The sequence below is a fragment of the Talpa europaea genome (assembly GCF_964194135.1).
Source record: "Talpa europaea genome assembly, chromosome: 12".
NCBI classification, from domain to species: Eukaryota; Metazoa; Chordata; class Mammalia; order Eulipotyphla; family Talpidae; genus Talpa; species Talpa europaea.
Genome location: NC_140079.1, coordinates 22,935,598 through 22,963,459, shown reverse-complemented (window position 1 = coordinate 22,963,459; position 27,862 = coordinate 22,935,598). Strand labels below are relative to the sequence as shown.

Genomic DNA, 27,862 nt, shown 5'->3' with positions numbered 1-27,862 from the left:
CAACTCCTACAGCCCTCAGGGACCACGCCCTGGACCCAGCCACTGCCTCCACTGGTCATGTATCACTGGGCGATTACTGCACCTCCAGCACCGTCTACAGCATGCGGCGTGTTTCAAATAGCAGCTTCTCAAAACCTCATTACCAAGCACACGCATTTCTTACATGCCTCTTGAAATGCTCCTTTTCAGGCAGGTCTTCTTACGTTCTAGGGCTGTGGCTTCTGAGGTGCCCAGTCCCAGCCAACACTCCCCCCCCTGCCACATACACACATCTGAGTTTCTCTGCCCGTGGGTGCTGTCAGAGCCACCCTCAGTGGTGGGGTAGGAGAACCAGCATCCCTTCCAATTCCCGCAGGATGCTCTCCCAGGCCATATTGAGACCAGGTGGGCTGATGGTTACAGCCAGTTCCCTGGAGACACTTGAGCATTGTAGTGAGCTGTTTGGGCTGTGGTGGGGTGGGGTAGAGATAGGAAACACACAGAGATAACCCCTGGGAGATGAGTCTCTGTGCTCAGCCTTTGTCTCCTGAGGCTGAACTGGGCTGGGCAGGGCAGGGCAAAGCTAGGCTGGGCAGGGCAGGGCAGGGCAGGGCAGGGCAAGTAGGCAGCTTCCAGCCTCAGAGGAGAGGGAATTGGCCCTGAGCTAAACATTAACTCCATGGCAAACAATGGGAGCTGGGACCAAGTGGTACTCCCTCCCTGGATACAATAGGGCTGGGGGGGTGGGTTGGAGAAGCCCAGGAAAAAAACAAGTGGATTTTGCTGGAGTACTGGCTTCACCTAGGATGAAAACAATTAAGACTCTCAAAGGACACCCTTGCTCTCCAATCAAATTGGGGCAACAAGGAGTCAGCTGGGAGCTATGCAGACTGTGGACACAGTAGGGGGGCAACTGAGCAAAGAGAGGGTGGGTGTAATATAGAAAGGTGGAAAAAGGACTGCTGGCAATGGGATTTTTTTCTGGAGAGAAGGGATGACTCTTGAGAAAGTTAAGCATGGTTGTCCCAGGAGCCGTCTCAAGATAAAGGGTAACTATAAGAGGGGAGAGGGACACAGTCAGCCCCAGGAAAGAAATACAGGCTTCCCAGGTTGTTGACACTGCTACTCTCTTGACTGGCCCCTTAAATCCTAGATGGCTTTCCCACAAAGCTTTGCCATCTTGCTCTCAATCTTACGCCAGTCAGACCAGCTTGTTAAGTCACAGGACTGGCACCAAAGGGCCAGCGTCCCTAACCAGCATTGGGTGACTTGGGTCTAAGGCCTCCGGCAGCTGCCAGGGTCAGGGCTCCTGCCCTCTGACCTCAGAAATGCCCCTTCCCTGCGTTTCTATGCAGAGACTGATCCCCAGGAAAGGGTCAGGCAGATGAAGACAGAACCATTGCCCACCTGAGGCACAGAGAGACTTCTACCACTGTGAGCTTCACCCCAGATGCAAACTTACCTCAGAGCAGGGATCATTTTTAGGGGGCAGACTGTGCCAAGTGCACCTCCAAAGTATCCCTTGGTGACGCCAGACACCAAGACACCCAATTCTGCTTATGCCTCCATCTCAGGTCTACTGGGGCTGTGCCTCCCAAGCTGGAGGCCTTGATGAATAAAACCAGGTAGTCAAGTGGGGCCAAGGGTAAGGGGGAGAGGACACAAACAGGCCTGGTGGGACTCGGGGTACCTGCGGATGATACAGCCTTTAAACCCACTTTGATCTGAATAGTCCTGGCTAGAGAAAGAAGCTCCTGCATCTCAGTCCTTCCATGGGCCCCTTAGCTCTGGCCACCCCCCTCTAACCCCCAAACAGGACCCACGCTTTAGACCGAGGAGGCCTGTCATTGCAGCAACAGCTCCTCCCTGGCTAAGTTAGAAGTAAAATGCTGTTTCTTCTACAGGAGAGAGGCAGGTGAGGCGGCTGTGGGGTGGGCAGAGAGGTGCTGGGTGAGCCTCCACTCAGATCAGACCCAGGAGACTCGCTGATTGGACTTCCCTGAACACGTCAGATGTTTCTGTCCCCTGGGCTGGGGATCCTCAATGTCCCTGGGGTTTCGCCCATTTGAAGGGCTTCCAGAGCAAGGATGGAACCCCAGGCAGCAGATCCACTAGTGTGAGGGAAGCTGATAAAGGGCACTGTCGACACCCAACCAAGACAGGGCAACCCAGACCCAAGGCAGGAGAATGGAACTGTAGGGTAAGGAAAAATGTCAGGCTTTTCTGCGCTCCCGCCATCAGGACAGATGATGGATCCTTGCGGTCCTGAATGCATGCCTGATGGCGGGCACCTGGAGTAGGGTGCGGGCATAGGTAGATGGGATTCACCTGGGCTAAGACTGTGCTTTTTAAGGGCGGCGTTGTGGGGACGCCAGTAGAAGCAGAAAAAGAAGCCAAGTACGAACAGAAGCCGAGAGAGAAGCAAGAGAAGCAGAGACCGAGAGAAGGCCGGAGAGCCCAGAGTGAAGACCTGCTGGGGGCTGGGAGGCCTGCCAGCCTACCGGCCCCCCAGTGCCCCTGCCTGCCGTGTACCTGGTAATCCTAATAAAAGACCTACAAAACCACTGAGGACTCTGACTCTTCCTTTACCCATTCTGCTGGATCATAGAAAACCTGCACTGTGTTCCATTCCTGACCCTACAGAGCCAACCAAAGGAAAACCGAAAGCCAGGTCAGAGCAACAGGAGCAGGCAAGGAGCTCCTGAAAAACCCCTCAGGCCATGGAGGGACACGAGAAGTTCTGTCTCCCTGGAGACCCTGCATGGGAAACAGCAGGAAGACATGCGTGGATGGCTCCCAGTGTCTGGGAACTCGGAGCCCCCAAAAGAACGGCCAGGGAGAGCAGGAGTCCCCAAGTGGGATGTCAGGGCATCAAAAGCTATGCTCAGCAAAGATTCCCTTTGTGCAACTGGCCTTCGTGAGCCCACGATTTGTGCCAGGTGGAGAGTCGTTAATGGTTCTGTAACTCACTCAGGGTGAGGAGCGGAGGTGGGGAGGACACAACCTATGATTAATAGAGGATGAGTTGCAGGAAAGGCCCGGATGTGTGTTTACAAGATGTCCAGAGTCCATGAGCGGCCCCTCCTGCATGCAGGGTCAGCCAGGAGGCAGTGCCTGCTCTCCACTGTCTCCCACTTCTGGGTACCTGAACCCCTGACTTATGGGCACCCAGCTGGCCACGGGAGCACGGCACTCTGCAGCCAAGGGGCTGCATCTGCTTCTAGCCTGTCACCTTTCTGAGTGCCAAGTGAGAGAGAAGACATGGGAAAGAAAGGATGGGAGAAAGGCCCAGGAGAGAGAAAGCAAAACCTGTCTGAATCAAAGAGACAGAGAAAGTCCAGGAGAAGTCATAGACAGGGGAGGAAAAACAAAGTGCAGTGGGGTGAGTTAGAGAGGAAAAGGGAGATTCAGGGAAAGGAAAAGTGAGAAAAAGGAAACAAAAGCCGGAGGGAGGGGAGGCGCAGAGATCATCAAGGAAGAAGGTGCACGCATCCACTACCTACTAGGTCTGTGGGCACCAGCTTCCTGGCTCCTTCTTGGAGCACTCATTCTACAAATGGCTTCAAAGCAGGTCTTCCTAGCCAAGGATGTGAGTCCCCACATGGCCTGGTAGGGGGACCTCCTGCAGAGAAGGAGATTCACTCTCCTTCCACTTGAGCTTGAAGCAGCAGCAGGGGGAGGGTGGTAGAGGGCAGGTGTAGCCCATGGTGGGTCTGAGGGCAAGATGGCTTCCTCCCCCCTTCAACTCCTCTCCCACCAGCACAGACACCCAACCTCTGCCCTATTTGTGCTGGGCGGGCCTAGGCAGGCAGAGCAATAAATCCACAGTGCCCACCGGGACAGGCAGGCCCGCTGAGCAACAGGCGGGGGCGGGGTGGGGGTGGGGGTCCCCAGGGCTACCTGGACTAGGATTGATTTTGGGGAATCATGAGCCATGTGGGAACCCTGCCCACCCACCTGACATACTCGCAAGTGATTCTGACCCAAGGTCCAACATTAAACCCAAGGCTCACACACACACACTTTTCCCCTCACCAGAGTCCTCCTCAACTCTGTCACAAACAGCCACCTTCTGCATGCCCACCTCTCCCGCTGGAGGAGAGCCCTGAAGGAGAGCCGGGTACTTGGGGAAGAGGAGGATGGTACCCCTGTGATCCAGAGTCAGGGTGGGAAATGGCTTGAAAGCAATGGCTGGTGTGGCCAGGCCTGCAAGCCGCTGGCCCCTGCAGTGTCCCAGAGGGGGGAGTCCAAGTGCCAGGCCCAGCAGACAGACATCAGCCAGCTACTCACCAGGGGAAAGTCAGGACCAGGAGGACATGGCCTTGGCAGGAACTGTTTACCCCACACCACTGTCTAGTATGGGGCAGCTGGCTCAAGCACCCTCATGAGTGACCCCCGCCCCCTATGATTATCTTCACCACAGAATCAGAAGTGAGAGCAGCGCAAGAAGCATGCCCTGACGCTAACATGGTGTGTCCTGGAGCAGAAGCCAAATTCCATTACAGGGACAGTCCCTTTCCTAATGGGAGACCTTTCCTCTAAAGTGTCTCCTTTAAGGAAAGGAAACCTGGTTTCAACTTCAGTTCTTATGGGTGTCCTAATCCGGGTATTCTGTCTGGCCTGGGGATGCTCCTCCTGTCTCCGCTCCTGGATTAGGGCTGGAGGAACCTTGTCCAGATGTCTAGGGGAAGAAAAACTGGGCCATTCCTGCCGGGTCTCCCCGGATCAAACTCTCCCTCACGAGGCTGTCCTGTCCTGCTCCAGAGGAAAAGCACTGCCTCTGGTTTTTGTGGGAGGGGGCCGCTCAGGGGGAAGCAATAATCTCTATTTGCTCAAGCCCACAAAGGAACCAGACTTCTCTCCACTGCTTTCCCCCACCCCAACCCACTTCCTTTCCCCACCCACTTCACAGGTACCCAACAAGAAGAGAAACAAAGATACTTACATTATACCAACTCTGGCTTTTCTGCAAGAACAAAATAAAAAAAGAAGGTAAAATTAGTCAGGGAAGAGCTGGTGGGAATGGCCAGCATGTTCTTGGCTCCAGAGGGGAGTGACACAGACAGCAGAGGGCGGGCAAGGAGGAGGAATCCAAACGCAGCTAATGCTCCCCATGTTGCTGCTCAAGAGGGGTCCTCCTTTCACAAGACAGTTCCAGAAAGGAGGCCCGGGGAGCAGCCCATGCTGGAAGCCCCGCCGCGGTCAGTCAGTGGGTGGGTGGCAGGCAGCGGCAGCACCGGCTACGGCTCCACTGGGGGGAGTGGGCCGGAGCCCCATCACAAGGTTCTTCTGATGGGGTGAGGGATGCACTGCAGGCATCCAAGACCCAGTCCCCAATGGGCCCTGACTAGAAGCAAAGGGCATGGAGACGCGCGAGCCTCCCATTCCCTGCCCATCCCTCTGTCGAAGGAAGGATGGGAACGTCTGCTGGAGGGGAAGAGAAGGGATGGCCGGGAACCTTCCTCCAAGTGTGTTCTCAGCCAACAGATGAGTAAATCCCTCCTGCCCAACAACAGTCTGATGCCTGATGATCACAATGTCAGGGGGGCTGTGGGGGGCTCTGCATGGGTGGGAGGGGGACCTCTATCTGCTACAGATTCTGCCCGATACCTACTCAGCACCAACAGCAGCGGACCCGCCCCAGCTCCGGGGTTCTGCATTCCCAGCCCTTCATGGCAGCTGAAGGTGTTTTAGGGAGACAGGGGGCGAGCTAAGACTGCAATTTGCCTCTGATCTCTACGACCAGGAGTTCTTTTGGGATGTGGCACATGGAAGCTAGACAGGCAGGCACGCACGCTCTCTCTCTCTTTTTTTTTTAAAAAACATTTGGGTTTTTTAAAAACCGGGGCAGAGGTCAGAGGCATGGAAGGGTGAGCGGATTCACCAGAAACAGAGCAGGGAGAAGAACAGGCGGAAGGACTGAAATACACTGCTGAGGGGAGCAGCAGGTGCTACAGGAAAGGTCTGTTGCACCATGTGGGTATCTCCCTGGCTGGCTAGGAATCAAACCCACGCTGCAGAGACAGCTTCACGGTGCTGCGCTCAACCCACTGCACCACCGGAGGCCCCTCTCTTTCTTGCCAAGTCCTTGTCACGTGAGGTGCTGATTCAACAGGTCTAGGTAGGGGCTGGTATTTTCTGTTTTAAACATTGTCAGGGGTGTAATTAAGTCGCTGAATCACTGGGTAGAGGGAAACTGCCTGCAGGTCAGCATCGTCAACCAGCCACAGAGGGTTGGTTCTTGGGCACAAGTAGTGGACTGTACCCCACCAACTGGGGTCAGGGCCGACACAGAAGGGAAGAGGGCAGACGCTGTCTGGCAGGACAGAGAGTGGGTGAGGGTGAGGATGGGAGGACAGTCTCCTTGCCTGCACTTTTCCTGCCTCCAGATGTGTGCAGAGACCTCCAACCTTCCCACCAAGGGGAAAGGTGTGGAAAGAGGGGAGACAGCATGGGAGAGAGAGGGTTTGTTTCATCTCACACCCAGCCTAACTGGCCAGAATATGGCTGGGAACAGGGGGATATGGATGACAAGGCAGGTCTCAATGTCCCTCTGCAAGATCCTGGATCATTCTGCAGCAAAGCCTGCTACCAATGAGAGGTCACAGAATCCCTCCTCTTCTCCAGCTGAGAGGTCTTAGTAGATAAAGGGGCTCAATCCAAATACTCAAAGCCAACGATTTCACTGCTGTGATGAACAGCTCAGAGCAACTGTGTGGGAATCCTGCACCCAGAACTGACTAGCCTGTGTGCATTTCTGCTAAAGTGCCCCACATCTGGATGTGAGTGGATGGGACAAGGGGGCTGTACCGGTCCTTATCTGCATCTGGGATGGCTTCAGTACTGGATTCTGACTTGGAGATCACAGGACCCAAGGGTGGGTGACCCAAGGTCTGCCCACATTTCATGAAACCCAAGCCAGGAAACCTGCGTCACAGCACAGAAAACTGTCACTGGCAACCATGCTCCTCACCCCTTTGTCTGGCCTTCATGTCAGACGCAAGAGGCAGCAACAGCAAGTTGGGCTAGGTGGGAGAAACCACAATCCATCATGATTACTCTGCAGAGTGACCCCCACCACCTGCCTCTAGCAAACCCCAGTACCATGTACTGGCAGGTGTGCATATCCCTTTTGAATCTGGAATAAAGTGCTTCCCCAACACAGAGTCCCAACCGAGGAACCCCCCGACCCACCATCAGGAGCAAAGACTTCTGTCCCTCAGTGTGGGACTCTACCCCTAACCAGCTGTCTCTGGGGACACTGGCTCCTCCCTTCCAGCCAAATTCACAGAGGCTGTAAATTACCCACTGTGGGCGTGAACCCCAAACTCTGAGTGGTGTCTTAGAGGCAAATCCGATACTCATAGCCAGCTCTGCATTCCCAGGAGTGAGTCCCAAAGGAGCTACCTGACAGCAAGAGACCAGCTCAGGGGGGTAGGGAGGCCAGAGGGGCCACAGCTGGCCCCAGTGGGACTGAAGCTATTCTAGGCTGAAACACTCCTCCTGGCAGAGGCCCGCGGCAAGTAAAGAACAGAACTAGGGGATGGGGCTGCAGGGTTTGCTGACAAGATATAAGTAGGATTTGGTTAAAGCAATTTTGGAAGAAAACTGCCCCAAAGGCAGAGCTATAGGGGCAGGGACCCAAGCAGAACAGGCTTCTGTTGGCCACTAGAAGAGGTGGGAAGAGCGAGCACTTAACGGAAGGCAAACCCCCTGGAAACACACCAAGTTGCCTAAAAATATCCCCCAGTAAAAAGGTCAGGGGGTCTGGGAGATGGAGGGTGGGGGACAGAGGAGGGGAATAAGAGTTCCACATTTAGTAGGAGCTGGGGGAAAAAGCAACTTCTTACTTTGATCAGCTTATGTCTGTCATACTGGAAAGAAAACCACACAAATCAGGATTGAAAAATGGGTCATGTCCAGAGGAAAAGGCAAGTCAGAGCCACAGAGCCAGGGGACTCCAGCCTGAGCAGGAATGGGTCTGGGCACTGCCCCAGCAGCCAGGGCAGAGGCCCGGGGAGTTGAGGAGCTGGTGGGGCAGGGAACAGCCACTGGCTCCCTCTGGTGGCCATAGGCCATCACTACAGCATGAAAGGGGGGGTGGTGGCACCAACTCAAAGGCTCCTGGGAAGTGGAAATAAGTGCAATGCCTTCTAGCCCAAGGCTTCTGTTAGGGGTGCACAGGAGAGGAACCTAAGATGACATAGACCACTCACCACAAATGAACACATGAGGAAAAGGAGGCCCAGAGCTGAGGAGTCTGAATCTGTGGGAGGCCTGACCAGGGACGCACTCTCTGGCTGATGGAAACACGAGGTCACCTCCTCTAGACAGGGAGTGAGGAGGCCTTGCTGCAGTACTAGTGACAATAGTTCTGACCCCTCTGCCATGAGATGTGTGATCAAGCTGAGACAATGTGAGGGGGCGGCGGCTACCCAAAGCCTGGAACTCACAGCAGAGTCCACGGGGAACACACACTGCCTCAGACAAGCGCTTCTAAAGACAGCTATCCCCATTCATCTCCGTGGGGCATGGTGCCCGGATTAACCCACTGTGCACACTCAGCTTTTGGGCCCTTATTCAGGACTCATTTTTGCCTCTCGAAGTCTCACTCAAAGCTCCACCTGCTCCCTGGCTGGCCTGGTTCCCCTGTCTCTGAATTCATATAACGTCCACAACTACTCCTGTGGTGTCAAGAGTTGGTCTCGTATTATAAATAAGCTGGGTTTGATTCTTCTCATTCCTTCTGAAATGTACACTGCTCCTGGGAGTGGGACCTTGGTCTCCTTTCCTAAAGACTATTCAGGACATTTAAAAGTCCTCAGTACTGGGTACTCACCTCACCCCATCACCGAAAAAGACAGGCACCCTGTAAGTGGTGGTGAATGACCAGACCTCAATATTGCACTCTCTCTGAGGGCCTTGCTAGGCTTGGGTAGGAAGGTTGAGAAAGCTGAGCACTTCGCCTTCCAAGCATGCCTCCACCATGGGCAGAAGCAGAGAGGACTGGCCTGAAGACCCTGCCTGCCACAGGGCTGAGGAGGGACGTGTGCAGACACACTTGGGAAGGGTGGAGAGGCCCTGCCACTGTCCTCTTGGCCCTGCCTCCAGCCAGAGGTGTGAGGGGCTCAGAAGGGCTGGCAGGGGTTATTTCAAAGCCCCGGGCTCCAGACCTCCCTGTACCTGCCAAGCCAAGTAAAGCCACAGAGAACCCGTGTGGCTTCCTCTACAGCCAGGAACAGTGGCTGAATATCTCTGAGCCAAGATGCGCTGTTAGCCTGAAGGTCACACACTAGAGGATTAGCCCTGGAGCCTCCCGTTCTTCCCTCAGGAAAGAGAACAGCTGTTCACCCTCCTCCTCCTCCTCCAAACACTTAGAAGCTTGAGACTATTATTAAGTCATCCCTCAGCTTTCTCTCCTTCAGGCTACATCCACCCCCTTCCCCGTGGGTATTATTTCCTGAGCCCTGCTGGTCTAAAATACCTATTGCTCACTCTCAGCTCTCTGCAAAGGCTCCTCAGGAGTCTGAAGGCCTGGGGCAGACTTGCACTGCCTCCCTGACCTGGCCGCACATCTGCAGGGCTCAGCAGGGGTTACTGTCCACATCCCCCTTTGGTGGGGTGCTGACATCATGCCATCCGGGAGAAAATGTCCCCTCTGATCCCCATCCAGTATCCTAAGAACCAGAAGCTCCCTCCCCAGGGTTGGGCAGGGGGTGAAGCAGTAAGGGGTGCTTAGGCACAGCTGCTCTCAGCAGACAGGAAAGGTGAGCCCAGGTAGTGCTCCTGCGGCCACTCTATAGCAGAGAGCTCAACTCACGGGAATTCATAACCTTCAGTCAATTTGCTGGGAAACCAGGAATCACCCACTAAAGCAGGTAGAAGGGGGTCTCAGCACGTGCAGCCTGACCCGTTGGGGCCTCCTTCTCCAAAGGAATGAAAAGAACCCCTGGCAGGGCTCTGCTTCTAGAAGGTACCATGTAAGGAGGGAATAGATTCCCAGCCTGAGGAAGTGTTTGGGGAGCAGGCAGAGACATGGGGGTGGGGTGTGGGGGACAGGTCTGTTCTCAGACTTTAGTGCAATGGGAATGGTCCCTCCGTGACTTCAAGCCAGCCTGCCAGGGGGCAGTGCGTAGGGTCAGCCCCCTGGGAAAGGGACCAAGCAAGACAGGGGCCAGAGGGGCAGGACAGGGACAGGGCGGGTTGCGGGGGGGGCGGGGGCAGAGCACTGCAGACAAGTTAACACTGAGGGAAGACCAAAGACAAAGACAAAAGATGGCTTACTTTTGAGAGGCGCTTGTGAGACTAAGACCATGCATGCAAAGAAGTATTTGGGAAATGGTGGGGAAGAAGAGGAAGAACAAGAAATCAAAAAGACAAATTCAGGTGGGATGCAGGGTCCCCACCAACCCTCCCCCTCCCAGCCTCATGAGTCCAGCAGGGAAGGGAAGCTTGTAGAAGGAACCTCCAGGCAAATACATCTACTTCCCACAGGGCGAGGGGGGAACGTGTGCAGACACACTTGGGAAGGATGGAGAGGCCCTGTCACTGTCCTCTTGGCCAGATGAGCACCAAATGGGTTAGTACCAAAGGTAAGGATGATGGCCAGGGCTGAGGCTAAAATAGCATTCTGGAACATTCCCTGAGGACTCTCTTCCTGGCACTATAGTTGTCCCAAATAATGTTCCCTTAGACCCCAAATTTGAGAAAGTGTCAGGACTAAAGGAATGACCCCTGCTGATCCCCAGAACATCCCTCTTCCAAGGTCTGTGAGGCTCCCTAGTTCCTACAAGGAGATACAATCTTTGTGGAATCATTTCACATTGCCCTGGGGCTCTCGGAGTGTCTAGCCCAGGAGTTAACATTTAACTAGAAAAAAATTCAATCTTCTCTCCTGCTCGTCCTCCCACCCCCCATGAATAAAGACTATCTGTGGGACACTAGGGCTGGTCCCTGGAGGAAGGGGTTCTTCCCTCACAATCCCCCATCACCTGCTTCCCTGCAGCCAGCTCTAAGTACAGAGGCCCCAGCAGGCTCCAGCTCACCTTGGAATTTTTGCCACCACTGCGGCCCGACTGTGAGGAGCAGCTGCGCTGCACGCCCTGCTCGGGTGTGGACGGGGACTTGTCCGAGGAGTGATCTGAGCCCTTCTCCACCATGGTGTCTCCGTCGGGGTTCTGTGGGGTTGGCGAGCGAGACCGCTTCCGGAGGATGGGGGAGCAGGCGGGCGTGCTGCGGTTTGAGTTACTGGCAGTGCTGCAGGGGCAGATGGAGAGAGGGAGCAGGGTAGAGAGGGAAGGAGGTGGGGAGACAAGCAGTCAGTGATTGAAGGCCAAAGAGGGGACCCCAGGAACCAGCTCAGGGTTTGGGAGAAATGGGCTCAGCTATGGACTGATTACACCGTAATACCGCTGCTGGCCAGGAGAGGGCGGTGGTGCCAATGTGAAATGCAAGGGAAGTCACGGGTAAGCAGGGCAATTAGACAGAGTCATCAATCCATCAGGGATCCGCCTAGCATCCCTCCAGATATTGTTAGGGCCCCTTTATATGCCAAGATCTGTCCAGGAAGAACTGGATTTAAGAGCTGAATGAAATGAGCTCCTTAGAGTCACCTAATGCTATCAGCTCATTTTATAGACGCTGCAAATCCAATGTCTACCCTATTTTGGAGGCATTTGTCCCCTAAAAATAAACAATAATCCTACTTTCAAAGCATATTATTTCACTGGGCTTTAAAACACCCCATCGAGGTAGTAATGACAAGTACCATAATCCAGATTTTTATTTTTTTTCAAATATAATTTCTATTAATATAAAGGCCAATGAAAGGTAGAGAGAAGTTCAGTATCTTTGGGTCACAGAGGTCTTCTGACTTGTCACTCAGCATACACCATATTATTCCCCTGTGAGCCATCTCGGTTCCTACTGCCCCTGCCCAGGGTACAGGGGAACACAGCTTAAGTTCTCACATTCCACGTGCCCTTCCCCCCAAATTCATTTCCTACAGATACCTGATTGTCCCACAGTCCGAATCCACTAACACCAGGGCCTTATCAGCTGTATAAATGTTTAGTTGCTATTTAGCTTGTGTTCCCAGTGTTATAGGAGAAGAGATAACGAAAGGAAAAGGAGAGAAAAATTGAATGCGGTTAAGTTTAATAGGTGTTTGCTTTGCTCTAAAAGAAAGGAGGGAGGAAAAAACATTAAGAAAGAAATGGGGGACATGGGAAGGAAAGCAAGGACTGGAAAACCACAGAAGCACAAGTGGAGTGGGAGGGCCCCTCTCACCCCTCAGCAGGGAGAAAGCAGGAGGGTCAGACTCTGGAAACAGTCAGGACTGAGAACACAGGTGCTTTCCCAGCTGCCCTGTGTGAGGCAGGAACACTGTCATTTGCATGAAGATCCAGCTGCCACCTTAAATGTCCCATTGCACCCATTTGCAATGAAAACCAGGTCCCATTCAGCAAAACCTTACACCTGGATCCTCAGCAGAGAAAAAGGGAATGAGCCCCAGAACCTAAACCAGAGAGAGCAGAGAGGGGGGCAGTGCTATATTTGTGGAAGGAATCTGATGGCACGAGGGAGAAAAAGAGACCAGAGAAGTGGAAGGCATGTGTGATCAGAGACTACAGGAAGGTTCGGCATCTTGCTCCATCCTCTAAGAGAATTTACTAACAATAGCTATGATTTGGTGAAAGAGTCTTCAAGTTCTCACTGCGTCCCCACCACCCTTATCCAGACTCTCTGGCATCTAGTCCTTGAGAGAGCTGGAGGGCAGAAAGTATAACCTGAAGGAAATTCACTCCAGCTCTCTCAAAGCCCGTGAATGGCTAACTCAATGATGGGCGTGCCCAAGAGGTCCCCTCATCCCCTAGGGACCCCAGGCACATCCTTCATGGGCCACCCTTGGACACTAAAATTCTGCTTTCATTTCATCAGGCAATAAACAACTTACACCGTCATTTGCCGCTTTTCCCCCTCAGTGCTGTTAAGGTTGTGGATCACCTGAGTGTTTCTTGAAAAATCTTTCCTCCGTCCCCTCTCCTCTATTCTTCTTGCTGCTTCAGCCACTTGCTACGCCACCTGAAATTTAAACGTTCCCCTAAGGGGAGCGAGTCCTTCCCCGCCCAAGTCCTCTCCTGCATTCTATGACTTTAAGTATACCTCGAAGAAAAGCCCTCTTGTCCCTGGCTCAGTTCCGATCACACTCATTAGCTTCAGCCCAGCCCTCCACACCACTTTCGCCTCCTCCAAATGGAGTCTCCCAAACACCTCAGATACAAAACAGAGCCTGCCACCTTCCGCCCTCGACTGCCCATTCTCAAATCCTAGCCTGACTGCAACCCCATCTCTACCATATCATCCCACAAAAATGGCAATTCTATTTCCTAAAACTCCTTAACCCCGTCTACCTTTCCATCCCAAGGGCCCTAGTTCAGGTGTTCGGTGCTTCTTGCTTACACTCTTCCCTTAGTGGTCTAAGTGGCCTCCCCCATCTTCTTCTCTTCCATTCTCCTTAACATCTTTGCCATCAAATCTGTCTAAATATAAGCCTCAACTAGTATCCATATTTAGTATCCAAAATCTTCAGAATCATTTGACGTAAAGTATATTTCAATACTCTTGCTCTGACTAGGCTCTTAAAGAGCTCCCAGATTCTAGTCCTACATAGATATGGTTTTATTATCTTTTATTATCCCGGGTTTTATTATCTTTCTCCTGTTTCTAGAGTTCTGTACCACTTACACGTGTGTGTATGATGAATCCGTTCCCTCCAAATCAACCTCCTGGAGTCTGGTTCATCCTTTAAGACCCATCTCAACCACCACCTTCTCCAGAGCCTTTCTGCATCTCAGCCACGGAATTGACTAAAGCATTTAACACTCTGCCTGGTGCTGAGGTTAAGATCAGCACACTCCTGGAGCCTCAAGCCTTTGCACCTCCCACCCAGCCCAGCATGGCGCACAGAAGAGATAGGGAGTATGCGCAGGGTCTGCTGACTTGAATCTCATTCCAGCTAAGGTTTTCAGTCCCGTGGCTTTAACAGCCTTGGGTATCACGACAGCTCCAAAATGTACACCTCTAGCCTGTTATTAATGAAAATAGCTAAGAGTTTGTGAAGGTTTGCATTCTTGGCACTGTGCCAAGCACTTATGACGCATTATCTCATCTAATCTTCCCAGCCAACCTCTGAAGTATTCATGAGTATTATTATGGTCCTATTTTTTAGGTGATAAAATTGTATTGACAGACTAAAAGTAACTCATCCAAGTCATGTGGGTAGGAAAGGAGCACAACAGAATCTGAAAACATAGGCTGATCTGATGAATAGAGCTTGTTCTTAGAACCAAGCTTCCAACAGCATGACTAGGTAGCAGAACAGACAAGTAGCAAGATGGATAGAAAGAACTACCTGCCTCCAGTTTTCACCCACTCTTTACCTTGCAGTCAAAGTCAATTTCCTAGAAAATGAATTTGCCATTCTTGACCATCTTCTCCTCTGATAAAGCTGTCTCATGGATTCCTATCCCTTGGAATAAAATCTGAACTCTATGTTATAGAGTCTCCTCAATGATCTTACTCCAAGATCCCTCTAAAACTCCACCTCTGGCTACTCATCTTGGTGCAACCTGCTCAGTGGTCAATGCATAGACCCTTGTACCACACTCTTGCATTCTACACATCTGATGCAGTCACACGTGCTCTCTCTTGTTCTGAAATGCCATGTTCCCCCTTCAATCACCCAACCAACATTTACATTTACATTTAAAAAATTAGCCCAAGTATCCCCCTTAGCCCAGGCCCCACGCTCCATCTCCATTCTGGTTTTCACAATACAAGAGGAGATACTTAGAGGTACAGCTCTAACTCAGTAAAGTCACTATTAGACCAGCTAGACTTTTCAAACACTTGAAAAGTCTCCCCGATTATCCTATAGATTTGAATGTCCTCCTGAGCAAATAAAACCAAGTCCCCTAACATCATTTGTATCTCTCAAATTCTACGATGTGCCATTAAAATGATCCTGCCACCTTTAGTAGTAACAGTATTGCATTGTGTTTCAAAATCCTAGGATTTTAAAGCTAAAAAAGACCTTAGCTTTGCCATAGAATGGGAAGGAACTATTGGACTAATTAAAACCCCATTCCAGAGTTTGGGATCAAGATATCCAACTCTAGACTTCGATAAGAAACCCAAGAAACAGGAAGGCTCTGTGTCTGGTCCAGGTGAAGTGACTTCATATCTGGTTCTTCTTCGACAACATTTACTGAATCCCTGGCATAACACTAGGCTTTCAGGTTCTTATTGATGAGTGAGAAGTGCTTATAGGAGGAAGAGCTTAGCATTTAAAGGTGAGCAATGAAGAAAGCAGAGAGAGGAAAGAATCAAAATCAGACTTGAGAGATCAAGATAAGGTCTCCTTGAGGCTATGGCACTGGAGCTGGGTTCTGAAGAAATGAATTAAGAGTTAGCCAAGCTAAATGTATGTGGTTAGGGTGGGGATGATAGTAGGAGGTAAGATTATCCACCCCCCCCAAAACCTACTCATGAGGAAATGTATGAGCATTCCAAGAAATGGTCTTGAAGCATAATATGCCTAAGAGAATCCTGTAACCATCAGCTCCCCCAAGCAAAGGGGCTCCCACCAGCCTTTTAACTCAGTACAGGGGGCCCCTATGTCATTTGCTCCCTTCTCATCGCATCCCATCTGTTTTTTTTTTTTTTTAATAGAGGCATGCTTTTATTTATTTATTTATTATATTTGTTTGTTTGTTTTGTTTATACATGCACTGGGTACAGTCAGAAGCGCGGGAGGGTGAGAGAATTCACCAGAGCCAGAGCGGGGAGCAGAGCAGGCAGAAGGACTGAAGTACACTGCTGAGGGGAGCAGCGGGCGGCAGGAGAGGTCTGCGCACCATGTGGGATCCTCCTCCGGGGCCGGGGAGCAGCCGGGGATCGAACCGGCGCCGCAGAGGCCGCGGGCAGCTTCGCAACCCAGCGCTCAACCGCTGTGCCACCGGGGAGGCCTGCATCCCATCTGTTTTTAAGACTCCTAACAAAAGGTCTTTCACTATTTCACTCCTCTCCTGGCCATCCAATAGCAAATAGAACTTAAATCTGACTATTGTACCTCATGTTACAATTTGATTCTATTTCCTATGGTTATCTGGCTGAAGTCCTTGAGAAAGAAAGACCCAGGAAAAGAGGATACAGGTTCTTCGGGCCTGTGTAGTGACTCATTTTGCAGCATTCCTCACCCCCACCAGGGCACCCAACCCCCACTTTGCTTGGTTTCTCTGAGCCTCTATCTGCAGTATATCTGCAGGCACAGGTGGACCTTGTCAGCATGCCAGCCCTCTGATCAGTCAGCCATACACTTTTGGGAACCCTGAGCAGAGCAGAATAGTTATTTGGTGTTCCATGTTCCTCATTCAGGGTAACTTATTTGCCTTCAGAGAAATCAATCATATCTGCTCCAGCGATTGCCAAATATGGGTGTGTCGCTCTGCATGCCCACCGGCTTGGAGGGTAGCAGCACCTTGGCCATATTCCTGCCTTGGGGTGCTCCACCACCCCGGTTCATTCCCAATTGGACCTCAACCCTGCTCTCCACCCCAGGACACTGTGTACAGGTCAGTGTTTCTCCCACGTCCACCCCTGATCTAACCTGGATGAGCAAATGGATGGCTGTCACACAGCCAGGGCCCTGGCAATATTTTTACAAACTGCCTGATACATTCCAGGGCCCGCCAACATTATAGAAAGAGCATTTAATTAGAAATTTAGAAAGGCTGTTTAAAATGAAACATTTATTTGCTGTGGGCCTGCTTGGGCCATACATGGTGGGGATTACTTGCTTGTCCATGTGGTCAGCAGGCCCGAGTTTGAGGCCCAGCTCTGCCACTTGTTGTGTGATCAGCTCTTAAGCTTCATTTTTCCCATCAGAAAAAATGAGATACTAGTACCTATCTCTGTTGTGTTAAATGAAACAACATAATTCAAATGTTTTTGCACAGTGCCTGATATATAATGAATGTTCAGTATTACTGACCTGCAATGGTTAAGACGATTGTAGTTCCTTGCTATAAAATGTGAAATAAATACCCTTGCATTCTGTCTTCAAAGGGTTATGAGGACAGGCTTCGCATGCTACAAAGCATCACTTTTTTTTTTTTAAGATTTATTTATTTATACAAGCACTGGGGTACAGGCCAGAAGCACAGGAAGGTGAGAGAGTTCACCAGAGACAGAGCAGGGAGCAGAACAGGCAGAAGGACCGAACAACACTGCTGAGGGGAGCATCGGGCGCGACAGGAGAGGTCTGCCACGCCATGTGGGAATCTCCGCTGCGCTCAACCCGCTGCGCCACTGGGGAGGCCCCAACAAGCATCATTTCCCATAGTGGGGACCAGATCTGTCTACCTGGGGTGCTCCCTGACAGTGTAGCATACCAGCCTCACCTCTACTCAATAAATGAAAGTTTCCAAGGAGAGGATCTGAAGGATCTCCATTTTAAACAAGGATCATAGCTGATTCCAAAGCGCTCCCAAATTTGTGAACCACTGCTCCCAAGGACCAATCTTCTAAGTATGAAGAGATAAGTGGGTGTCTGTGCCAGATGCCAGGAACCTACTTATAACTCTGAGTGTATCACCTGTTCAGTGTCTACCAGGTAGATGGAACAGTTTATAAGCTGTGCTTGTCACAGGAGATACCAGTGGAGAAGAACCTGAAGTTGAATTGATGGGGAATGAACAAGAGGAGAATGTGATTCTCAGCAGCAGTGGAGTCTCTGCCCACAGCCACATTACTGGCACCTCATCCCTCCCTGCCTTTAGTTAGCTTCTGGTTAAAAAATCTGATTTGAAGTCTCGAATTTCTTAATTCCCAACAGAGGACTATTCTGTTATCCAGCTACATACCTCCCATCCCCATGATCGTTGGTTTTTTCATCAACAATCCTCCTTAGATTTTTAAAAGAGCACGACAAGTATCCAAGTGACTCAGCAAGCCCCACTTTGAATTTTCCCATAGCAAACATGCAAGTATCCCAGACAGGAAGACCACAGGTGCATTTGCATAACATTTGCATGAAATTTATAGACTGCCTGCAAAGGCCTCCATTGGTAGGTCTGCCCACCAATTGTTTTTCAATTCCTCCCTGTTTCCCTGCTTGTTAAGTAGCAGTGTCTGTCCCCTCATGAAAGCAGAGCACAGAAGGGGAACGTGGCCCAAATCACAAGCAGGGTCCCAAATTCTCTCTGACCCTCCTCCTCAGGGATCAAAATACCAACTCATATAGAAGGGATCATGCTCAGTGAAATAAGCCAGAAAGAAAAAGAAAAATACTGGATGGCCTCACTCATAGCAGGAATCTAGAAAACCTAAATAAGGGACCAGAAAAAAGACTAATTTATTATAATAAAGTAAAAATCAAAATCAACAAGCAACTATAAACCAGAGACATACTACGGGGCGAGGGTGGGGGGGGAGAGAGAGGAAGAAGGGTTGAGAAGGGAAGAGGATCAAAACAAGGGGGGTGGGAATTGTATGGGGACTATAACCAAGATGAAAATGCATACATTGCGCAAAAATGAAAAATGATGTAAAAAATATATAAAATTAAAAAAAAAAAATACCAACTCATATAAAAAGAAAAAAAAAAGTTCCCAGGCCTGTTTCCTTGTCATAAGGTCCTGGAACTCCTGGGTTTGGCCATCCTTACCCATGAAAAAAATAAAACTGCAGTCTCAGATCCCCAAGATGACAAGTACAGATAGAGAAGAGTCGGAAGGGCTACCCCAGGCCTGTCCTCTCACAGCGAAGGATGGAAGCCTAACCAGAGAGACAGCTCGTTGAGGGGTTAAGAGGCAGTCTGACCCTTGATGCCCCGACCAGGGGTACGCAGCAGGAGACAGTTCAGTGCACACAAGACTTCTTAGGGCACTGGATGGAGTGGGGATTTGAAAGGATGACTAGGTACAGAACCCACTCTTGGTGGGCCTATCTCTTGGATTCTAAATCTGCCATTGGGTCCAATTCTTTCTCTAAGGGAGGAAGCCAGCTGTGTCAAACTGTGACCACCCGGGTGAAGAAAGGGGCCAGACAGCTTTGAGGAGAGATGCTTTGTCCCTGCTGTTGTTTCTCCAAAGTAGAGGTTCTACTCCCAACTTACGCTAAAGCGGAGTCACAGCCAGGCCCAGATGCCACACACTTTGGTCTATGTTCAGCAGCCCGATGTGTTTCAGCAAGGGGTGGCGAAGGAGCAGGCTTGGGTAAGAACTCCTTTCTTTCCGATCACAGCTGATACAATGCAGCTGCTGGGCCTGACAAAATGGACCTCCCTCAACTGCTGCAAGAGCAAGATTTTGAAAGAAGAAGACTTTGTTCTCTTCTCTTGTTTGGGTAACTTGCTGAAATTCCCTGGGGGCTTTACAAATGGACCCTTTGAGTGAGACATACAAGGTATTCGGAAACAGGTTGTGTCTGACATTTGGAACCAAGCAGTTGGAAACCAACTGTTGCCAGGTCAGACCACTGGCATAGACAGTTAACAAAGTCCGACAATTTGCCAGACTTACTTAACTGGCCACTCAAGCAAACACTGGCTCACAGTATCCACACTGGCCCTTGACCCACCCTCTCTCTGCACTCTGTCCCTCACTGGCCCATCTCTGTAGATACTGTGATAATTCAGAGCACCTTCTATGGTCAACAAGCTCCACATACCCTGTCTTCCTCTTTCCTATCTTGTTTACGTATCAATGGAAATAATTTTTTTAAACTTATAAGGGGAATGAAAGGTGCAGAGCCGCTTGAAAATATTTACGGCCAACTAATTGAATACTTAGCTTCAGTCTCACTGGGGATCTACTTAACCCTGCAAGGAATTATTTGATGTGGGGAAAGTGCTACAGGTGACCTCAGGTGGTGATGAGTTTATTAACTGGCCAATCAACATGAGGGCCAGGTCCATGGGAAGTCTCTGTACAAGCAGAGGAAAGCAGACTTCGGGTGCCCTTCTCCTGGTGTTCTCAGACCAGAGAGGTCATGGGTGGAAAGAGGGCTAGAGACCGGGCAGTAGCTGCAGGCCTGTTCTGCTCGAGCCCGAGAAAGATCCCCCTCACTGCAATGTTGGAGCACCCCTCCATCCTGCTCCCCCACTCCCTGGCTTTCCTGCAGCTTCTGTTCTGCCCAGAGTTTGGAATTCAATCCAGGAACAGGCATGACAAACACTATTTTTCATTTCCATGGAGACCAGGGCCTGCAATAGAACCAGGACTCCATGCCTGAAATGCCCAAACAGCCTGACCCACTTTTCCCCCTTCCTCCAAAAACAAAGTAAGTTTGTGTGGGCCCTGCAGAGCTAAGGGAGAAAGCAGAGTTCCTGTTATCTCTATGGACATTTTGAAAAGGAACAAATGATGACAGCCTTGAAAACTCAGCTGGAGGTGCTTCTAAACCTGTGGGAAGTTGGACATTATATGTTTTACCCTTGGGGCTCACGGGTCACGACAAATCCACTCTTCTTCCTGTTCCTAACCTTCTGGAAGGATAGATTCATAGCCCCTAGGAGATATCCTCAATGACCAGTACACCAACTCCTTTTGGAATCCAATCTCTGGAACTGTTACCTCAACTCATTCTTACACCATTCTCTCCCTCTACCCCAGCCTCCTCGGACCATTCTGTGCCTTGAACACACTAAGTCCACATGTGTCCCAGGATATTTGCACATGTTGATCCCTGTCCAGAATTTTGAATTTTAACCTTGGCTTCACAGCTCAAATGTCCCCTAACCTAGCATTCCATCTAGGGCAGCCTCCCTAATTCCAGGTAATCATCATCATATCTAGGTACAATTTCAGGAGCTGCAATTGTCCTGGTTTTGTTGTTGCTGGAGGAGTTTATCTCTAGAATGAACACTCCCTGGGGGTGGTTTTCCCGGTGTCTTCATCTGGCACAATGACTGGCACACACAAGGGTCACAGGTATGTATCACATGAACAAAGGAATGAGCTCCTTTTAAGGTACTGTTCAGCCACTTTGAGGCTGTTCCATACCTGCCTCCCTGTAACACCAGCTGTAGATTCTTATTCTGACTTCTGGATCCGTGAAAACCAAAATATGGCCTTATTTCCAGACTCTGCTGCCTTGGTTACTTTGCCTAGACATCAGCACACATGACCTTAAGTCCTTAGCCATTATGTGCCCTTGAGCAAGATCACTGTATCTGCCTGTGCACCTGTGTCTCATATGTATGCTAGGGGTGACCACAACTGACCTTAAGGGTGAGGCAAAATCTTTTTAAAAAATTAGCTAACTAGGGCCTCCCCGGTGGCGCAGCGGTTGAGTGCTGGGTTGCGAAGCTGCCCGCAGCCTCTGCGGCGCCGGTTCGATCCCCGGCTGCTCCCTGGCCACCAGAGGAGGGTCCCACATGGCGCGCAGACCTCTCCTGCCGCCCCCTGCTCCCCTCAGCAGTGTACTTCGGTCCTTCTGTCTGCTCTGCTCCCCGCTCTGGCTCTGGTGAATTCTCTCACCCTCCTGTGCTTCTGACTGTACCCAGTGCTTGTATAAACAAACAAGCAAACAAACAAATAAATAAATAAAAACATGCCTCTATTAAAAAAAAAAAATTAGCTAACTAGATAGTGCATCCCCCAAATAAAGGGCTTCCTATAGTTGCTCACGGAGCAAAATCATGACAGAAGTAGAAATTGAATTCCCAGTTAAGAAACTGAATCCTATTTCTAAATGTTTCCCTTGCACGTGGTAGAAAGACTGCTGCTATTCACACCTTCAGAGTGTCCCTACTGCCACAGGGCTGGGGGAATAAAGATTTGAGATGAAGCAGAAGATACTGAAATTAAATGTAGGAACCTATTGCTGAGGTACGATTTTTGTTTCCTTTTCCTGTCCCTCCAGGACAAGCATCTAATATTTGGGGAACAGTTCTGTGGGTGTGCAGGAAGTGCTGGCTGAACTGATCTCAATGATTGTAGCTTGGAAGGGGCCTTCCTGGTCATGTCCTCTGATCTCCCACAAGATGGAATTCCCTCTGTCCCAACACTGATACTGGGACCGCAAACATGTTTGTTCTAAAGGGATTTTTAAGTACCCTGGTCCTTATATCTTCGTGCTTCTCAGTGACATGAACCACGGGACTTTCTCTATGATTCACTGTCTTAGAAATAAGCTGAGCTTATGGATTTCATGTCAATAAACAATCACTGAGCAACTACTATGTGTTGCCAACTTTGTGATCTAAGAGTTCTTCAGGACAGTGATCTTGTCATGGTTCTTGGAGGATACACCAAGATTAATTATTCAACATTATACTGGGCATACAGTAATGACTTTTAAACTTGACTCACTATCAATCTCAGATCTAAGTACAACTCCACCCAAAATATTTTTTAAGCCTCAGCATTTGGGAACTAGACACTTTGCAAAGCACAGAGATGCTAAGCTATCCCAGGAAGGCCCTTCCTTGAAAGAGATTTCCAGCCCACTGGGAGGGCAGGCCACAAAGCACTGACAAGGCAGGGAGGAGTACAACTGAAAAGACCTTCTGCTTTCTTCTATATTTGCATCAGGGGCCCCTCCCCCACCCCTAGCAAGACAGATGTTACTACTGACTGAATAAGCTTGTATAGGATCCACCCACCCAGCAAAAAGCAGAAGGACCTTACTTCCAGCCAGGTAATTGTTCTGGACATTAGAGACATCATCTTTCCCTCTGAAGTAGGAGGAGACAGACATGCAATTAACACTATGGCACAAAAGCCATTTGGACTCATTCAAAAACATCTCCCCTAGCCACCTGTTAAGGGAGCTGGACAGTCCTGACTCAGCCCCCTTCCAGGGAGGGCAGGTGTGATGGGGGGCACACCCCTCCTCTTTCAGCTTCAGCTTTTGTGAGGGAAGAAGGCCTGTGAATGCGGCCCTCAAGGGCCCTGACCCTCTGAGGGTGCTGGAGGAGGATGGTCAGAGCATGCACAGGACACACTGGAATTACTCAGAGGTAGCACAGGGACTCATACGTTAATCAAGCAAAGGGTCCAGAAACAGGGCCCAGGCATCTGGGCTGAAGGTGAATTCAGCATCCCCAGTGGCCCCTCTGGTGATGTCACAACTGGCACAGGTTGCTGTAGGGCCTTGAGAAGAAAGTGCCCAGTCACAGACTTGGGGTGTGCGGGGGAGGGGGAGCTAGAAGAGGTAAATAACCATCATATAGCTCCTCCCCTAAACCCCTTATTAGAGCCAAGCACCTGCTTAATCCCCACCAGAGAACAAACAGAAACAGGCTGAAGAATATATTCAAATCACAGAAATTTTAGAACAAAGAGGGTGGTCAGAGGTCAGTATGCCTGTTGCAAGCACACACCTAAATCATGAGTGTTCACCCTAATTTAAAATATATTCAAAGTACAAAATTCCAGAACCCCCCTTGTGATTCTTCTCACTGCTTCCTGCTACCATCACAAGTTCTTTATGATCAAAGAAAAAACAAAACAAAACAATCCTGTGACAATGCCTACCACTTTTTTTTTATTCCAGCTTTCCCAGACTTGAGGTCAGCTCATTAGCTATAACCCCTTGTTCTGATCCTGCTTTCTCTGGATGGTTTTAACTCATTTTCAGATATTAAAAATCATTTCTCCTATGACATTTCCACCAAATCTTTGAGCAGGTTATACCTCAAGTGACAGAGACGTCATTAATGAATGACTTCTAGTAATTAGTGATATATAATTCATTTTAACTCAGGGCAACTCTTTTTTTATTTATTTCTTGTGACTTCCTCACAAAGACCCTATTTGACAGTCAGAGATCACATCAAAGATTACTTGACAGTCACAGATCACATCTGATTCCTTTCCACATGCTGTGAACAGGGATCTCATACTCGCTGGTCCCTCCAGCTGCCCCACACACAGCAGGTCCAGGGGTCTTTCAGCCCTTGGGTTGGCTCTGCTCTAAATGGACATCAGCTCACCCCCCTTAAACTGTGGATTCCAGAAATGGTTGCCATACTGCTGAGCAGTAATCTGGTGAGCCCAGAATAGAGCAGAACCATCACCTGGGATGCTTGGGAAATCACAGTGCAAATATATTTTTGAAGTCATCTTCTGAATCAGGGGGATCTGGAATTAGTCACTGTTCTCTGACGAGTCTCTGGCTACAGCCTCCAGACAGTACATGCATGTGTAACCTATGTATACATATCTCCGCAAGGAGTGCTCCTGGTCCCTTCTCCCAACCAGACAAATGCAAGTCCTAGTGGATGGCGATGAATTCATCCAGCATTCACCCCAACTCAGACTATGCTACAATTCTGAATTGGTATGTGAACAAGCCCAGATCTGATGCAAAACCACAGTCCTTAGAGATTCTCTTTCTTCTCTGAAGATGTCAAGCCCGTAGCAAATGTTTTCCTGTTTCAAGTCCAAACATTTGCTCCTTAGTCTCTGGACGGTCTGACTTACAGAAACAATACTGTGAGCTCATTAAGAAAACTAAATCCGGCTCTGTCTTGTCCATAACCGGGAATGGAAGGTGTGTGAGAACATGTGCATAGTGAAGGCATTCTGGTCCCGGCACACTTTTCTAAGGAGGTCTCAGGTGATTATCAGGACTTGCTGATCAGAACTGTCTAATTCAGGGGTGAGCAAACTACCACTGAGGCCAAATCCAGCTGGCCACCCATGTGGGTATGACCTAGGAGCTGTGAATGATTTTCACATCCTTAAACAGTTGAGGAAAAAAACAAAAGAAGGCTATCTTGTCACATGAAAATTATATAAAAGAGACATTTAGAACCCAAAAGTAAAGTTTTAGAGGGCAGGCAGCTCAGTGGCTGCTTTCCCTGTCCCTGGTGGAGTGAAGTCACCTGGACAGAGACGGTAGGGCTGACAAAATCTAAAACATTGCTATCTGGTCCCTCACAGAAAGGGCTGCCTAACGCTCCATCTAACAGTGTATGACCTTGAAAGGGTTGGTTTTTTGTTTTTGTTTGTGTGGTTTTTTTATCTGGCCAGTCTGCTTCTCCCCTGTCAAAAGGGGGGTCGGGGGGGGGGGGAAGAGAGTGTCCCCCAGTTGAGGAAAAGTCAGGGCTGCAGTCTTGCTCCTGCCTTAAGAAGAAATTTGTAGGGTCAAGAAAAAGAGAAGAGAGAGTTTTCTTTCTAGGGAGGATGATAAACTCACTCTTTCTCTCTCTCTCAGTGGGGTACTGCCTTCCATGGTCTTGACAATGGCACTGCTCTGCCCTGGGCAGCTCCCAAAACATCCCTTCTTCCTTCCCTTCTTCCCAGTCAGCTCTTTCCACCTGGCCCTAAACTTCTCTAACCTGTGGAGCGCTGAACAAGGCGAAGGTGAGAACATGCCCATCACTCAAGGCTAGATGGGGAGAAGAAAGGCAGGAGACAGGAGGAAGGGGGTGTCCCTAGAAGCACAGTTTATTAGCAAGTGTCAGAAAAGGTAAAGAAGCCCCTTCCAGGCTAGGCTGAGCCTGGGCTGAACCCCAAGGGAGACAGAGAGCTCCCATGCCTCCCCCACCCCTCTACTTGCCTAAATCAAGCAAATAACTAACAATGCAAGGAGGTGTGGGGGAGTAAGGCCAGCCACTGGGTATCTATTTTCTGAAAACACATGGCAAGTCTCTGAGCCAAATGCCAGCTAAGCCAAAGAATAAACAAATCCCTTTATTTCCCTGAGACAGGAGCTATCAACTTCCCCTCTCATCTCCTTCAAGCCAGATCCATCCATCAAGGCTCACACTCCCTGTGGAAAAGCACTGTCTGACCACAGCTCAGAAGGAGACCTGGCCTCTAACTCTCCAGCCTGCCTCCCCTCCCTTGCTACCCACTGTTCTGGTCACCTCTCCCCCACCAGGGGCACCCCAGAGCTGAGTTGGTGGATGGAGAACAGGAGCACATGGTCTGTCCACACTTTCCCCCAGAAGCTCCGGCCAGCTCTCCATGACGCACTGCTAATTCAATCACCTGCCCTCTTTTCTCCAAGTTAGAGGGCCCTGCAAAGTCTTGCTGGCCAAGGGGACCCTATCAGCCCCAGACCAATCCCCCTCCCTCCACCCCACCCAGGCCTACCCCTCAGTGTCCCAAAGCTCTGCTCCAGCTGGGGCTACTGTGAAGAAGTGGGGGGCAGGGGGAAAGAAGCTAGGGAGGGAGAAGAATGTGGCATCTCTGCAGCATGATGTCACGCTGGCTGCTTTCGGATCCCCCAACACAGAACTGAAGCAAACAACATGGACTCCGGATTTACCCTGCCTGGGAAGGCTTGTGTTCTCGGCAGCTCTGAGCAGCCTGCGCCAGCTGGAAAAAGCACACCACCAGACAGATGGGTCCTCACTCTCGCCCCCAGGGCCCCCACCCGACCCCCCGGGCAGAGCCACCCTCTCAAAAAAATCCCCCAGGAAACAAAGATAGACTGACACATACACACACACAGCGTCAGCACCGGTTAGCACTAACCTGGAAGCCATTAGGAACGTAGTAGAGTGCAGTGCAGAGAGGAACTCATTCATTCATGCATTGGGCAGAGGGGGGCGGGGGTGGGGAGCGGGGGCCCTGAGGAAGCTGGAGGGCACTCACCTCCATGACTATCCCACAGCCCTGGATCTTAGGGGAAGGGAGTGGGGGCAGGGTTCTCAGAAGCTGGGGGAGCTTCCTTTCTCTGCTGTTTCGCACTGCTCTGGAATTTTAAGCATGACTCCCCTTTATTTTCCTTCCCCCCACCTCCCTCTGCGGTTGTTATTTAGTGTGGTCCTGCAGCCGGCCACAAGTGCCTCTCTCCCTCGCCCTTGCTCCCTTTCTCTCTCTCCCTCTGACTCCCTCACAGACAGCTGTTCTGGAGCCGCTGCACGCACGCGCACAGACACACTCAGACATGCACCCTCCTTGCGCACAGACACACACGCAGACACACACGTACATGCACGCATGCACATGCACACCCTGCCGCCTGCAGCTTTACATAATGCAACTCTTTGGTGCAGTCAGCTTGCCAGCTCTCAATTATTCATGCCAGCTTGGAAGACAGAGCCACTGGGGATGGCGAGCAGTACTTCCTCTTCCTCCCCAGATCTGACAAAACACAAGATGATGCTCCCTCTGCTGCCACCAATTATTTTCCAGGTGTTGCCGATTGGGTCAACCTGCATCAAGGAAGTGACACTAAATCCAAACACAGGCACCTGGCTCAAAATAGAGTCTTGAATCTTTCAAAGGATGACAGCTGCGCTCCTGCTGGAGCCTTGGGAAAAGAGCAGACAAGGAAGCGGCACAGGAGCCCATGATCTATGAGAGAAAATGGCTGAGGGCTTCTTTGGGGTAGCCTCTCCCCTGGGGGCAAGGCAGTGGCCCGTGGAACTCACTTCTCAAGCAGGTCAGACCCAGGAATATAACCCTCAAGTCAAGCACTTATATTCAAGACAATGCAGGGCAGTCAAATTGAGAGTTTGTTCACTGAAATGCCCTACTGGCACTGAGAGAGCCACCCAGACAAATATTCTGTCAGAGGAGGGGCATGCTAATCAACCATGACACTAATGTATATTCTTAGACTCACGTACATTCATTTGATTCCCACAACCATCATCGGCACAGGGTCCATAATGACTGATTCTAAAGGGAAGAATCTCAAGCCCTGCAAAGGTGGAGGACCCAAGGCAGGATAGGCTGAGCTAGGAACCCCAAGATCATGGGCCCCCTAGCAACCTGAGCATGGCTGCAAGTCTATGAACAACTATGCTCCTCTTTTGAAGGGAGTAGCTTGGGAAGCCCAAACCTGGGCCAGAACAAACAACAACAACCAAAACCTGACGATGGTTAGCTCAGAGCTTCTCAAACTTGAATTACCC

At 50.3% G+C, this 27,862-nt stretch overlaps 1 protein-coding gene across 12 annotated transcripts in view; it reads right to left on the bottom strand.

The window, feature by feature from the left end:
* GRAMD1B (GRAM domain containing 1B) overlaps positions 1–27,862 on the bottom strand; it is a gene marked incomplete at both ends in the record, with an annotated part of 161,111 nt that overhangs the window by 29,009 nt on the left and 104,240 nt on the right. For 6 of the 12 annotated variants that reach the window (XM_084248999.1, XM_084249005.1, XM_084249006.1 and 3 more), the window contains 2 exons: positions 4,925–4,945; positions 11,025–11,235. In XM_084248999.1, the coding sequence (XP_084105125.1) occupies positions 4,925–4,945; positions 11,025–11,235 (232 nt within the window). Of the gene's footprint in view, positions 1–4,924; positions 4,946–7,829; positions 7,854–10,263; positions 10,285–11,024; positions 11,290–26,474; positions 26,528–27,862 lie in introns of those variants that run through there. The other 6 variants (XM_084249008.1, XM_084249009.1, XM_084249001.1 and 3 more) reach the window with 5 other exon arrangements.